Source organism: Aureobasidium namibiae (assembly GCF_000721765.1).
Source record: "Aureobasidium namibiae CBS 147.97 unplaced genomic scaffold scaffold_16, whole genome shotgun sequence".
Lineage (NCBI taxonomy): Eukaryota > Fungi > Ascomycota > Dothideomycetes > Dothideales > Saccotheciaceae > Aureobasidium > Aureobasidium namibiae.
Genome location: NW_013581193.1, coordinates 470,664 through 483,166, shown reverse-complemented (window position 1 = coordinate 483,166; position 12,503 = coordinate 470,664). Strand labels below are relative to the sequence as shown.

General features: G+C 50.1%; 7 protein-coding genes across 7 annotated transcripts; 3 read left to right on the top strand and 4 right to left on the bottom strand.

The window, feature by feature from the left end:
- Positions 1-156: 156 nt before the first annotated feature.
- Positions 157-459, bottom strand: M436DRAFT_53400 (uncharacterized protein; the record flags this gene model as incomplete). Its single annotated transcript, XM_013569069.1, has 1 exon — positions 157-459. A coding segment is annotated over one exon (303 nt), but the record flags the coding sequence as incomplete, so codon positions are not given.
- A 484-nt stretch (positions 460-943) lies between these two features.
- M436DRAFT_66407 (arad-like aldolase/epimerase) lies at positions 944-1,759 on the top strand (the record flags this gene model as incomplete). Its single annotated transcript, XM_013569205.1, has 1 exon — positions 944-1,759. One exon carries the CDS (start codon positions 944-946, stop codon positions 1,757-1,759), a length of 816 nt encoding a protein of 271 aa, XP_013424659.1.
- A 202-nt stretch (positions 1,760-1,961) lies between these two features.
- Positions 1,962-2,549, bottom strand: M436DRAFT_75329 (DUF336-domain-containing protein; the record flags this gene model as incomplete). Its single annotated transcript, XM_013569270.1, has 3 exons — positions 1,962-2,122; positions 2,174-2,423; positions 2,490-2,549. 3 exons carry the CDS (start codon positions 2,547-2,549, stop codon positions 1,962-1,964), a joined length of 471 nt encoding a protein of 156 aa, XP_013424724.1.
- Positions 2,550-3,251: 702 nt separating this feature from the next.
- Positions 3,252-4,659, bottom strand: M436DRAFT_53818 (uncharacterized protein; the record flags this gene model as incomplete). The annotated part of the gene is made up of 6 exons (XM_013569151.1): positions 3,252-3,713; positions 3,772-3,952; positions 4,001-4,113; positions 4,165-4,336; positions 4,393-4,551; positions 4,601-4,659. 6 exons carry the CDS (start codon positions 4,657-4,659, stop codon positions 3,252-3,254), a joined length of 1,146 nt encoding a protein of 381 aa, XP_013424605.1.
- Positions 4,660-7,179: 2,520 nt separating this feature from the next.
- M436DRAFT_53764 (alpha/beta-hydrolase) lies at positions 7,180-8,286 on the bottom strand (the record flags this gene model as incomplete). The annotated part of the gene is made up of 1 exon (XM_013569139.1): positions 7,180-8,286. The coding sequence occupies one exon, from the start codon at positions 8,284-8,286 to the stop codon at positions 7,180-7,182; it is 1,107 nt and encodes a 368-aa protein (XP_013424593.1).
- An 879-nt stretch (positions 8,287-9,165) lies between these two features.
- On the top strand, positions 9,166-10,170 carry M436DRAFT_53744 (purine and uridine phosphorylase; the record flags this gene model as incomplete). The annotated part of the gene is made up of 1 exon (XM_013569134.1): positions 9,166-10,170. One exon carries the CDS (start codon positions 9,166-9,168, stop codon positions 10,168-10,170), a length of 1,005 nt encoding a protein of 334 aa, XP_013424588.1.
- Positions 10,171-10,386: 216 nt separating this feature from the next.
- On the top strand, positions 10,387-12,000 carry M436DRAFT_18162 (uncharacterized protein; the record flags this gene model as incomplete). The annotated part of the gene is made up of 1 exon (XM_013569045.1): positions 10,387-12,000. A coding segment is annotated over one exon (1,614 nt), but the record flags the coding sequence as incomplete, so codon positions are not given.
- Between the last annotated feature and the right edge of the window lie 503 nt (positions 12,001-12,503).

The window sequence follows — 12,503 nt, the reverse complement described above, 5'->3', positions numbered from 1 at the left end:
GTATGCCTTGCCAGACGCATCGCAAATCACATCCTCGTATAGTCCTATCCTGGGCACAACACCACGTCTATTGAGGTTCTTGAGCGCCTTGGTGAGCAGGGCTATGGGTAGCGCACTTTGCTGGAAACGAAACTGTATGAGGGCCGCGACGTTTGCAGGACTTGCTTGTATGTGTGGTTGAGTATTCACAAGATGTTTTCTCATACGATAGGTACCAATCACGATGGACTGTATACAAGGACCAAAGAGCGGATGAGCTGTAAGATCTACTAGACTCTGTAGGCTGTACGGCGAATACACACATCGAAGGTGTCGAAGTCGTGTTGATCCGAAACGCTTGCTCGACAGGTCGCACCACAGTTTGCTGGCAAGACGAAGGCTGGCCAGGTCTTTCGGGTCAGCGGCCGCAACGATCATCTCAAGGACCTCCAGCGGGCACGACGATATGTCTGATACCATTGCGGAAGTTTGATGGCCTGGGTACCAGAAATATTGGCTTGATTGTTGGCAGTTGTGAAGGAGAGAAGGTCTCAGTCACTCCAAGCTTCCTTGTCGCCAAGCCGCGGCTCCACAGCTCTGCACCTTCCTCGACTCGAGACAGAGAGCTTTGGCTTCAACCTCGTCCTCAAAATCATCGTCACACGCGTAGTGATAGGTATGCCACCCCGATACTGCTTGCAGTGCATCTCGGTGACGACAGCATGCGTGGATGTAGACTCAAATAAGACGTTACCACTGCATGATGTGCTGGAGCTTCAAGCGAGCGTGTACACACATGAGTTAGGATGTGCTCGATCTGACGTGATTGGTGACACCAATCATATAGCTCGGGACCGAATGGTCGGCCAAGTGATATATATCTTAAGAGCATCTCCATACCAATAACGTAGTCATTTTCAACCCCAGTTGTCGACAGATTCCAGTTGAATATTATCACCGCATCATGCCGTCTAGCCTCGACCAACTTTGGTGCACTCTTGTCACAGCAAACCACATTCTTGACTGTTTCTCGCTAGTGACTGGATATGGGCACATCTCTGCTCGCAATCCTCTGACCAACACCACATTCTTCTTCGATCCTGTCGATCCGCCATCGCTCATCACCTCGAGCGCTGGCTATCTCGAATGGAACATTTCCAATGTAGCTTATATCGTGAACGGATCTGTTTCGTTGTCGCCAAGCTCAGAAATATGGATCCACCAAGCTATCTACAAGAGATATCCAAGCATCAACAGCGTTGTCCACAGCCACTCTCGAGCGGTCTTGCCATTCGCGGACACCAACATCCCTCTCGTGCCTCAGTTCAACCTTGAAGCCGTGCTTGGTCAACAAGTCCCAGTCTTCGATATCGCCGACTACTACGCCCCGAACGAGTCACACAGTTTTCTTGTCAATCTGCCACACTTGGGTGCAGCATTGGCAGATACGTTCTCTACACCTGAGAACAACGCAACCAGGCGAAACAATCTACCGGATTATCCAGTCGTGTTGCAGAGGGCGCATGGACTCTCAGCTGCAGCGACGAGCATAGAACATGCAGTTTGGGCTGCTTGGTCTGCGCAAGACGCGGCCAACATAGCCAGCAATAGCTTGACAGTACTTGGCGCCTACCAAGGCAGTGCTGCAAGATTGACCAACTTCACTGAGCAAGAGCTGAGAGATAGTATGGCTTTGGGTCACAGTGGTGAGGTCAAAGATTGGCCATGGTTTGTCGATCAAGTCAGGAGAAAAGGAGGTTACAGTAATGACGCTTGTTGATGGATTGTTCGTATTCAAGACTCTTGGATACTGTCTGTGCTTTGGTTCTATAGGTCCTGTGACTGCCGCCCATCCTGGTTCCCGGGTTGCTGATCGGACAGAAGGAAATTGATTGCTGATCAAATGAATGCTTTCCCAGAACGCCGGTGCTATAACATGCTCTTGCTTAAGATCTACACGCTGATCTCAGGGACCCGATGATCTACTCGGACTTTGTCAACCAGTCGACACCAGCCTGTGCGACCTCGAGATCTTGGTCGGGAGAGCCTCCACTGACGCCGATCGAGCCCAGAAGGAAGTCGTCCTTGTAGAGAGGCAAGCTGCCACCGAAGATCACCAGACCGCCATTGGTCTCCTGGATCCCTGCCAAGTTGTGAGCATGTGCAATAGCGAATGAGATCTACATCGACTTACCGTAAAATGGGGCACCAGGCTGTGCGAGATCATAGACAACACCGCTGGGCAGTCCGTTGAACAGCACTGTGGTACGAGCCTTCTTGATAGCCAAATCAATGCTGCCGGGGTAGGCATTGTCCATGCGCAAGAATGAGACCAGAAGGCCAGAGGGGTCGCAAATGGCAATGCACTGCGGGGTGACGGTCTCGGCGTGCTTTGCAGCAGCATTCAGGACACCCTGTGCTTGAGCAGCGGAGATGACATGACGCTACAAATTGATACAGGGTCAGAATGGTAGACGAGAAGAATGGCCGAAACGATATTTTGCACTTACCTGTGCTGGCGTGCTGCCAATTCTGTTGGTGGATGCTTGGTCGCCTTGTGTGGGACTCATGTTGGAAGAGATGATTGATTGAGAATGTTCTTGCTGTGTCTGATGTTCGGATCTTGAGTACTTCAAATGTGGAAAGTGCTCAGAACTCAGGGCTCGCAGAGTGAATCTCACAATACGAGACGCCTCGGTATTAAGCTTACTTGCGCCTCACCTTCGACTCCACTCACTATTGAAACTGTCACAGTATAGCTCTTGCCCATCCACGAGTCACAATTTCCCTTAGACCAGACTCTGGTGCCCATGCTCTGGAACCAATGGGACCACAAGGAACCAGAGATGCACACCGTCTCCAGGTCGATCTTTGATACCGGACCCTGCCGCTTGCGGGACACCGAGAGCGAACCCGCTGATCAATAGCTAAATCTTGGACACGGGCCGTGCTTTTCTCGCACGTAACAGACCACCGAGTCAAGTGCTGTCAAATTATGTGGATGATGAATATCCACTCTAGAGCGTGTTTCCATAAAACGTGGAAAGTGCTTATTGATCCTTCGCGTGGAAACAAGCGAGAGCTAGAATTGATCATTCTTGCGGTGGGCATATCATCTATCTGAAGCACGGAATACTGATAGAGAACTCATTTTAGGTAGTGACAAAGGAAGTGTATTTATTCATGAATGCATAAGAAATAATATCTGTCTGGTTCAGACTGAGTATTGAAAGTGTGTGAAAGAATTGAATGGTGTCGAGTCTTGGACGAGCTTATACTGTTTCGCCAGCTCTGGGCAGATCCTTCAGAGGTATCTGTGACTCGTCAGAAAGACGATGTTGGTCGCGTACAGTGCTGAAGGGGTTGTTCGAGTTGTAACGCGGCGCGCCATGATCGTCGTAGCTGTCCTCGGCCGAATTCCTCGATGATATCTTTCCCAGGTCGTCGTTGTGATTCTCGCTGTCAGAGTCTCCAACGAAGATCTGAACTTCTGTCTGTCTCTGGATTCCCTTGACATCTTCTCTGTTCGTGCTGACACCTGTATGACCGATGTGCGCAGTGTTCTTTGCTCCGTTGACCGTGTCGCGATCGTTGAATGTACGCTGAGGATGTGTTCTGCTTTCGGGGAATGGCGTTCCAGATGATGTGTGATTGGGACGGACATCGATCTCAGAGGTGGTTGCAACCTTGACAATAAGGTCTGCCATGCTCATCTCGATGTAAAGCTTGACCATCTAGCGTTGATGTTAGCGTGCTTCAGACTAGACAGCACAAGACAAGGGCGAGACTTACATATGCGACAGGGTGGAATTGAATGTAAACCACCTGGTTGGGTAGTGCCATAAGGCCAAGAAGCATGACGTCCATGCAAATAGAGAGTATTCCAAGACGAGTGTAGTAGCCAATCAAAGGCTTGTACTTGCGTAGACCGTGTTGCTTGACGAGGCGGGCATCGACAACGTGGATGAAGTACCTAGAGTTGTTAGCATGAAGATAACTAAAGCTTTATGTGTCAAAGTACCAGTTAAGGCCTGCGTCGACAAGGCAGATGAGGATTTTCGAAACACGATCCCAGTACTTATTGATAGTGACGTATGTTTGACTCGGAGGTTTGGCCATGTGAGCAGGAATCCACTGTAAGGTTGTTAGAGCTTGGACGAGACGCGGGAGTGTAGAGGGCCGTACGATACACATAACACAGATATTGACCAACGAGATGAAGATGGCAGTGGCCCATTTCAGCTTGGCCGCCATAGTCCTTCGCTCGACAATGATGGCAATGCGGTTGATGATGATCTGAAGCAGTAGTTGGACTTCAAACACATAACAGAACAGAATGAAGAACAGCACGATAGGGCTATCAATTTCATGTTAGCCGTTCGTTCAGATGGCGCAAGATCATGGTCAGCGTACTCGGCCTGTAGGACATCGTTCAGGAAGAGCCATCCCAGGATACCAATCAGAAGATTCGCCAGGATCTCTCCCCAGATCATGTAGATGAAGGCACTTCGGTGAGGTGACTTGTTTTGCTGCGTTTGTTTGACAGCCCTCCATGTTGTGAGAGTGCCGAAGCTTGAATACTGTCAGCTTAGAACGGTCAAGTCACAAGCTCGAGACTTACCCCAAGGTGAAGCCCGCTGCTGCAGCAGCAAGCTGCAGGTCTCCTGATGAGGTAGGCATCAAGACGCGTAAGGAACGTGATAGCCGATGGGAAGGGTGAGTATCAGGAGTCCAAGAAAGAACAAAGGGACATGCACAGTATAGATGCAAGGTTGGAACAGGCTGATATGCGGCAGCGGCACACCCGTGTGCCTATGTACGTGAATCGAGAGCAGGTCCAATAAAGAAAACTCAATCTATCCGTGGAGCACTGCCGTACTTAGGTCTTCGTTCACACTTGGCTAGTCATGCCCACATGGTCCTCAAAGACTTGGAAGGGTCCCGCTCTTTGTAGGGTGTACGCATCACTTCGCCTGAATGGCAATTGTCGAATGGAGCCATGGCCACCGGCCATGAGGAAGATTGGTGAGCAGACGGTAGGAAGCGAGACTCGGGTGTCTTGTCGCTAATCCCCTAACTGAATTTGCAATTAGTCGCAAGGGCCTTGCCGTCGACCAGGCTCGAGCTTTCACGTGGCCCTGCATGCCTCGGTGTGTTAGAGAGATCTGGGGTGCACTTCGTTTAATCATCAGTTTGCGCGAATACGATCTCGACCTCGAAGCGAAGATTTCTTCATCTCGGTGCTCTCTACTCAATATATTGATCACAGGTAAGCAAGTTGGTCACTCAATCTCCGACCTCGAGTATTTCGAGAGATGCAATGCACACCTTCCAGCTCGTTGGGAGGCATGTTGAGATGGTGGCTTCTGTCGCATCATTGGTGGGCGAACTTATCCGCCAATCTCTGGAACGGATGGCGTGCCATGAGGCGCAAGTAACACAAAATTGAGTCTGTGGATGAAACGAGGGCGGCCGTTGCTCGCGCCTGGCTGAGCGTACCGCAAGCTAAGTCTGTTATGAACGACGCAGGGTTGAAATGTTCGCACAGAGCTAGGTAAAATTTCGGCATTGGCACCCGTTGTCTACTTCTGAAGACTGCCTTGCCCTGAAGCTGTACCCTAACGTCTGAGATCATTCTTGGTACAACAAGATTCCGATTGTGGGCAGCGGAAAAGTTTTCAAATCGATTGCTAACCAGACTGGACAATATATCAAAATCCGGCGACCTGGTGCTTGGATTTCACGACTCGTGGTAGCCGTTGGTCTCGGAAGCACGCCCGGAAGCAACGAGACTGCATGTTGGCGCTTTCTGCTCGTACTTGCCTTTTCTCGGCAACCCGGCATATTTATCCAACTGCTCACTGAGAAATTGTATCCTTCCTTTTGCCGCTGCTACAATAATGACGATGGCAAACGATACCGCTCAGACTTGATTCTTCACCAAGACATCACATTGCACTAATCCCTGTAGGAACAAGTTCATCTTGGTTCAAAGTGTTAGTCAGATGTGCGTCCCGGTCTCCAGACGACTATCACGATGATTTCCAACGCGAGACCGAGACCTGCCAAATCTGGGTACTGGACTGAGCCAGAACGACCTGTGCACGAATGGCCGAGTTCATCTGGTTGTGGGTCCTCATTGTCGGATCATGGGGGCTGGCACCCTGGGTTCTGAGTAGATCATCTGTCAAGCGCGTCTCTTGCGATCTAGGGTGGCTGGGACGCGTCTGCTCGAGGCGCAAATAACAGACTGCATGTGCCGAAACTACAACTTTCCCACAAGTCAATATGCCGTTCTATCTCCAGTGCTATCTGCCGGATCTTGGAACACAGGTATACCATCGCCGCGGCCGCGGACCGTGCAGATCGTTCACGCCATCTCTACTGCTCGAGCCTGTCGACATCCTGAGCTCCAGCCAAAATCGGAACACCTCTCCCTCGGACGGCTTGGAAATATGATTTTGAATCGAAGTCTCCATACTTCCATTGTCAAGGTTCCGTTTTGTACGTATGCAATTTTCTCTGACTCTACTCGACCCTGGGACCCCGATTCAGGAAGCAAGAGAACGCGGCACACGATCTGAATGGCATTTCCCTGAGGAGACTTCAAACTCCACTCTGATGGCCTCCACCGTCATCGGTCTTTCTAGTCTCCATGCTGCTCCGGCCTTCCGCCCAATTCTCGGTGCATGACTATGGACCAAATGGCCACTATCATAGAGCCTGCTTGCAGCTGCGTTGAATGTATCGTCCGACCAGGACACTTCGTGTTTTGAATATCATGCTAGCCAGTGGCCAGTGAAAAAGTTACTCCATAATTTTGCTGGATCGTGATTCTAGTACATACGGCCACAGTCAGCTGAAAACTGGGCATCCCGTCCGCTCTGCCATACATAAGCAGTTGAACGGCAGATTAGTACTACGGTGGGTGACCACGTGGGAATCCCTGCTGCTGTATGTTTTGCTTTTTGTTTTCTTCCACTATCAACATCATGCGACGATAGACCTAAGAGACAACAATTTTGTCACGCTGCGTTTGAGGATGAGCTTTGAGTGTAGTGCTTGATCTATTCCATTTACATGTACATAAAGATACATATCTGGAGCATAAAGGCAAAGGAAACTAAGATCAACTTGAGCGTCTTTGAAAGAAAGCCTCTATCAGAAAGAATAACATAGTCTGTTGCCATAATAGAACAACTAAGCAAAAAGTAGCCAGCTTAAAACTCCCAGACCTCCAAGGGCCCACTGTTGGGCACTGACTTGCCCAATAGTCCCGGCACTTGATGCCGAAGCAGAACTGGTGGAAGATGTGGCAGATGCTGGCAACGTTGTTGATGGAGAACTCGTCGCTGAAGGAGTCGTGCTCACTGCATCCAACGTCCATTTGTCCCAGAAGTTCAGAAGAAGGGGTGTCGCGTCGAACGAGCTTCCGTTGGCAAGAGAAGGCCAATAGTGACCAAGACCATGTACTCGGTAGTGCGCATTGACGTCTGGATATTTGTTGTTGCCGTAGTAGTATTGGACCACATTTTTGTGATAGAGCGAAGACGTCGCGTTCGAAGCACCAAGTCCATTGCGTTCAGACCACTCGGTCATGAAATGAGGCAGATTAGGGAGACAACGGTCGCGGCGAGGTCCGCCATCGTATGGAATAGTTTCGTCAGCATCGCCGTGGGTCGTGAATACCGGTATGGGAGATCTGCTGGCATTGCAAGGGATGGGTACTGTGCCTGGACTGCAATCATTCTCGCTATCACCCTGGTAATACGCCCCAGAGATGCCTCCGAAGGCGGCAAAGACACCGGAAGCTTTGGAATGACAGGCCAGAACATTTGCAGCAAACGCGCCGCCATTCGACTTGCCTGCAGCGTAGATTTTGTTGGTGTCCAAGCAGTAGACGCTAGAAAGATTGGCCAGAAGTTCGAGAGTGAAGTCGACATCGTCGTAGCCCACGGCTTCCGGGTCGCCCTGCCATTGCTCATCAATACCCTGCGGGTAAACCACCAGATAATTCGGATTCATGGTTTCGTTGGACATTCCAGATATCTCTTCTTGTTCCTGCCAAGTTCGTGTTCGGCCGTGGAATGAGAAAGCAAGAGGACTTGGTGTATTGTCGTCGTAGGTTGTCGGGATGTGTAAACCGTATTCACGGACGGTTCCATTGGAAGTGACGAATTCCAGTGAATTGGTGTTGCGAGCACCTCCGCGCTCAATCGAGCCAGGGAGAGGCTTGCGACATCCTGAGGTCGCAGCAGATTGGGCGGCTGTAGCGAATATCGCTTGGAAGAGAATGATGTATCTCATGATTCGGTTCGACAGCATCATCCCAGGCAGTGCGGACCCAAGGTATATACTGCGACTGTTGGATGGGAACTGAGATGTAAGAAGTCGACACACGTCGAAAAGGCGCCCGCGGAGTCCGCAGCTTGTCCGTAGCTGGATACCTGAGCGAACTCGGCACTTTCCTCACACGTGTTGGCTGTTATATCGAGCTTATTCTCGTATTCGCGGTCCAATATTTTGATTGTTGAATTGCCTTTTCAGCTCTTTCAGAGGTTGACGCCTATTGGACGTGCGTGTACGGAGGTGGTTGAGATTTGGCTTGCGCGGCTCTCAACGAGGTAGAGACACGTACAATCCCCTTGCCAGCGTGAAAATTCGTGCTATCATCGCCAGTGACGTGTAAAGATTCTACATGAATAAGGGTTAGATGACTGGCCGGTGTACTGCATTGCCCGAGCAAGGTAAGAGCGATGGGAGATCCTACTCATGGTTGATCTCCGGAACCCAGATCGGTCGCAATTTCGCGGAGAGGGGCAGTGACATGCATCAAACAATCGTCGTCACGCCAGACATGCCTGTTTGTTGACTGACACCAGAGACGCGAGAAAACATGTTCTGAAGTTCAATCAGACTTCAATAAATACGACATTTGCTTCGCTGTAACCTCAACATTTGTGGGAAAACTCCATGCTCGTTGATCAGTCATCATGCATCGGCAATCATGCAGTATGCAAGCCTCACAGGATGGCGCGTGATTGTTCGTCGAGGCTGATGCAGAGTGCTGACCCGGCTGCGCCTTGAGCACGATCAAGGGTGAAGACTTGTGTCTTCCAGTATGCGCACCACTCTAACTTGACGACAGAGTCGCCATCAACTTTCCATCTGATGCTTCGAGTCTCAATGGGTCCTGGATCGCGAGATGACTTTCGGGTCGCTATCATCTGTGCTCTGCCCCTGGAGGCCGCCGCTGTCCTGAGCCTGTTCGACCAACGCTACGACAAGGATGGCAGCAAATATGGCAAGCAAGAGGGGGACATCAACGCCTACTCGACCGGGCGCATCGGCCGACATGATATCGTTCTAGTCCATATGCCTGGCATGGGCGTGTACAGCGCAACCAGGGTCGCTGCCAATGTGCGGCTGAGCTTCAAGGAGATCAGACTGGCTCTCGTCGTCGGCGTGTGTGGTGGTGCTCCTCTTGAAAGAACCATCGTCCTCGGGGATGTCATCATCTCTGACTCGATTGTCGAATTCTACACTGGAAGACAGTATTCAGACGGTATTCAAGCAAGAAAGGGCGTCAAGCACATGCTCGGAAGACCAAGCCCCGAAATCAGAGGACTCCTCAGCAAGCTTGAGATCCCAATCATCCGGCAAGAACTGGAAGGCGAGATACAGCAAGATCTGGCAGAGCTAAGTAAGAAGAGTGACACGGCGCGCTATCCAGGAGTCGAACATGATAGGTTGTTTGCAGCTTCATACCGGCACATGCATCGAAAAGACACTCCAACACGAGAATGCCCTTGTGTCTTGTCTCGATCAAATACCGACCCTGTGTGTAAGGAGGCACTGGAGTCGAGCTGTGAGACGCTTGGTTGTGATGCTGACTCGTCGGAAAATCCAAGTCGTCGCGCGCGCCTCGCTTCAAGTGTTCCTACGCCTCTTCTACATATAGGCACAATTGGCGCAACCACTGTTATGAAGTCTGGCGAACATCGCGACATTATCGCTCGTGAGAACGGCGTGATCGGGTTCGAGATGGAAGGAGCCGGTATATGGGAAGACCTGCCATGTGTCATCATCAAAGGCGTTTGCGACTACGCTGACAGCCATAAGAACAAAAGATGGCAAGATTATGCTGCAGCAACAGCAGCCTCCGCTGCAAAAGCATTTCTTGGTCACTAGACTTCGCAATCGCACGACTCAACTACGGCAGTGGGTCCATCAAGGAAAAGGCCACTTTCGTTCGATGACCAAGATGATGCCGGACCATCGAGCAGAGTTCGTCGACAATCGCTTTCGGGAAGGCAAAGTCCAGTATGTGTCCTGCCCAGGACAGACGAAACGAGCTCTAACTTACCACTTGGTTCAGGACTGATTGGCCCAGGTTCACGACAAGTCCTGTTAGATGCCTTGAATTTCGAACAGCTCGATACTCGTCACGCAACGATCAAGACCGCCCATGCTGCCACGTGCGAGTGGTTGTTGAGCAAATTTGAGTATAGGGACTGGCAAGACGAGGAAAAGCTTCTGGATCATCATGGTTTCTTGTGGATCAAAGGGAAGCCTGGGGCTGGTAAATCGACAATCATGAAGTTTGCATACACGAAAGCCAAGAATGATGCAAAAGGTCCAATAGCCATCTCCTATTTCTTCAATGCCAGGGGCGAGCATTTGGAGAAGTCTACACGCGGGATGTACCGCTCTCTCTTGTTTCAATTGCTCAGCAAAGTTCCGAGACTCCAGACAGTTCTTGACACAACTGAAGCTTCTCGTTTGCAAGACATCTCTCCCGACTCCTGGACCACTGAGATCCTCCAGTCACTCTTCCGTCAAGCTATTGAGAAACTCGAGGACCAACCTTTAACTTGTTTTGTTGATGCGCTTGATGAGTGTGAAAACAACGAGGATCACGTGCGAGAAATGGTCAATTTTTTTGAGGAGCTGGGAGAGCGTGCAGTCGAGAACAACATTCGACTACTCGTGTGCTTCTCCAGCCGACATTATCCGCATGTCACAATTGACAAAGGTGTCGAGCTGACTCTTGAAGTCCAACAAGGTCATTCTGATGATATCACAAAATACGTGAATTCGAAGCTCAAGGTCGAGCGCAATAAACGCGTCGAACAGATAAAGATTGATGTCCAGAAGAAGTCACAAGGCATCTTCTTGTGGGTTGTACTTGTTATCCCAATACTTCAGAAAGCATACGATCATGGCCAGGTGCACGCTCTCGGCAAATGTCTGCAAGACACCCCCGAAGACCTCAATGAATTGTTCCGCGATATTCTGGGCAGGGACTCTCAAAACATGGAGTATCTGATACTCTGCTTAAGATGGATCTTGTACGCGGAACGCCCCCTGAGTCCTGTGGAACTATACTCTGCGATATTGTCTGCTTCAGAAACAGATCCAGTGACATCGCAGAACTCTGACGATATTGCACCAGGGGACATCAGCAGATTCATCCTAAGCTCGTCCAAGGGACTTGCTGAACCAACCAGAAATAAAACGCCGACTGTTCAATTCATTCACGAATCTGTGCGAGATTTTCTTCTGAAGGAAGATGGATTCACAATGCTTCAACTGGATCTGAACAGTACTTCAGCTGGGTCTATACACGAGTCCCTAAAACAACACTGTCAGCGCTACTTCTCTAGCCTTCCGATGGAGGACCTTGTCAACTCTTCTGACGTGACCGCGAGAATGTTTCCATTCCTGAATTACTCAATCCGCTATGTTTTCAAGCATGCCGAGCTTGCTGCTAGTCATGGTACACCGCAAGCAATCTTCTTGAGGGACTTCGCTCTCGAAGAGTGGATCTTTCTGCACGACCATATCGAGAAATTCAAGATACGCCGTTATGGGACTGGAACAAGCCTGCTGTATATTCTTGCGGAGAGAAATCTCTTGCATCTCTTTCGACTCGAAGTCTCTCAAAGCCAGTCAATCAATGCCAAAGGAGGGCGATATGATTTCCCGATCATAGCAGCCGTAGCTGTAGGGAATACGCAAATGCTGGAACTACTTCTCGAGCACGGCGCTGACCCCAACAAGAGTGGCAGAGAGTACAAACATGCTTTACTTGCAGCTGTTGATAAGTCCAACACGCCTGCCTTCGAACTTCTGCTAAAATATGCTTCTGTGTCCTCATCGAATGTGCTATTTACCCGTGGTTTGTTTCCGGCTCTCCTTGGTCTGGCTGTAAAGAGGAAAGCGATGTTAATAATAAAGCTACTCTTGCAAGATCGCGAGCTTTTAGCAACAGCAGATCTTCTTGCACCACGGCACCTCAAAAACCTCGCCCATGACGCCATCGACGATGGAGACGATGATATCTTTCAAATGTTGATAGATTCCGGGATCATAGGTTCTAGCCTTCGTGATCAATTTTGTTCTTTATTGATCGCGGCATCAAGACACGGCAAGGAGGCTCTCGTGCGTATGTTTGTCGACAAGCGTGGGCCCTATTATGCTGGTGACGATGCGATCTTCTCTGGCCAAGCACTTCGAAAGGC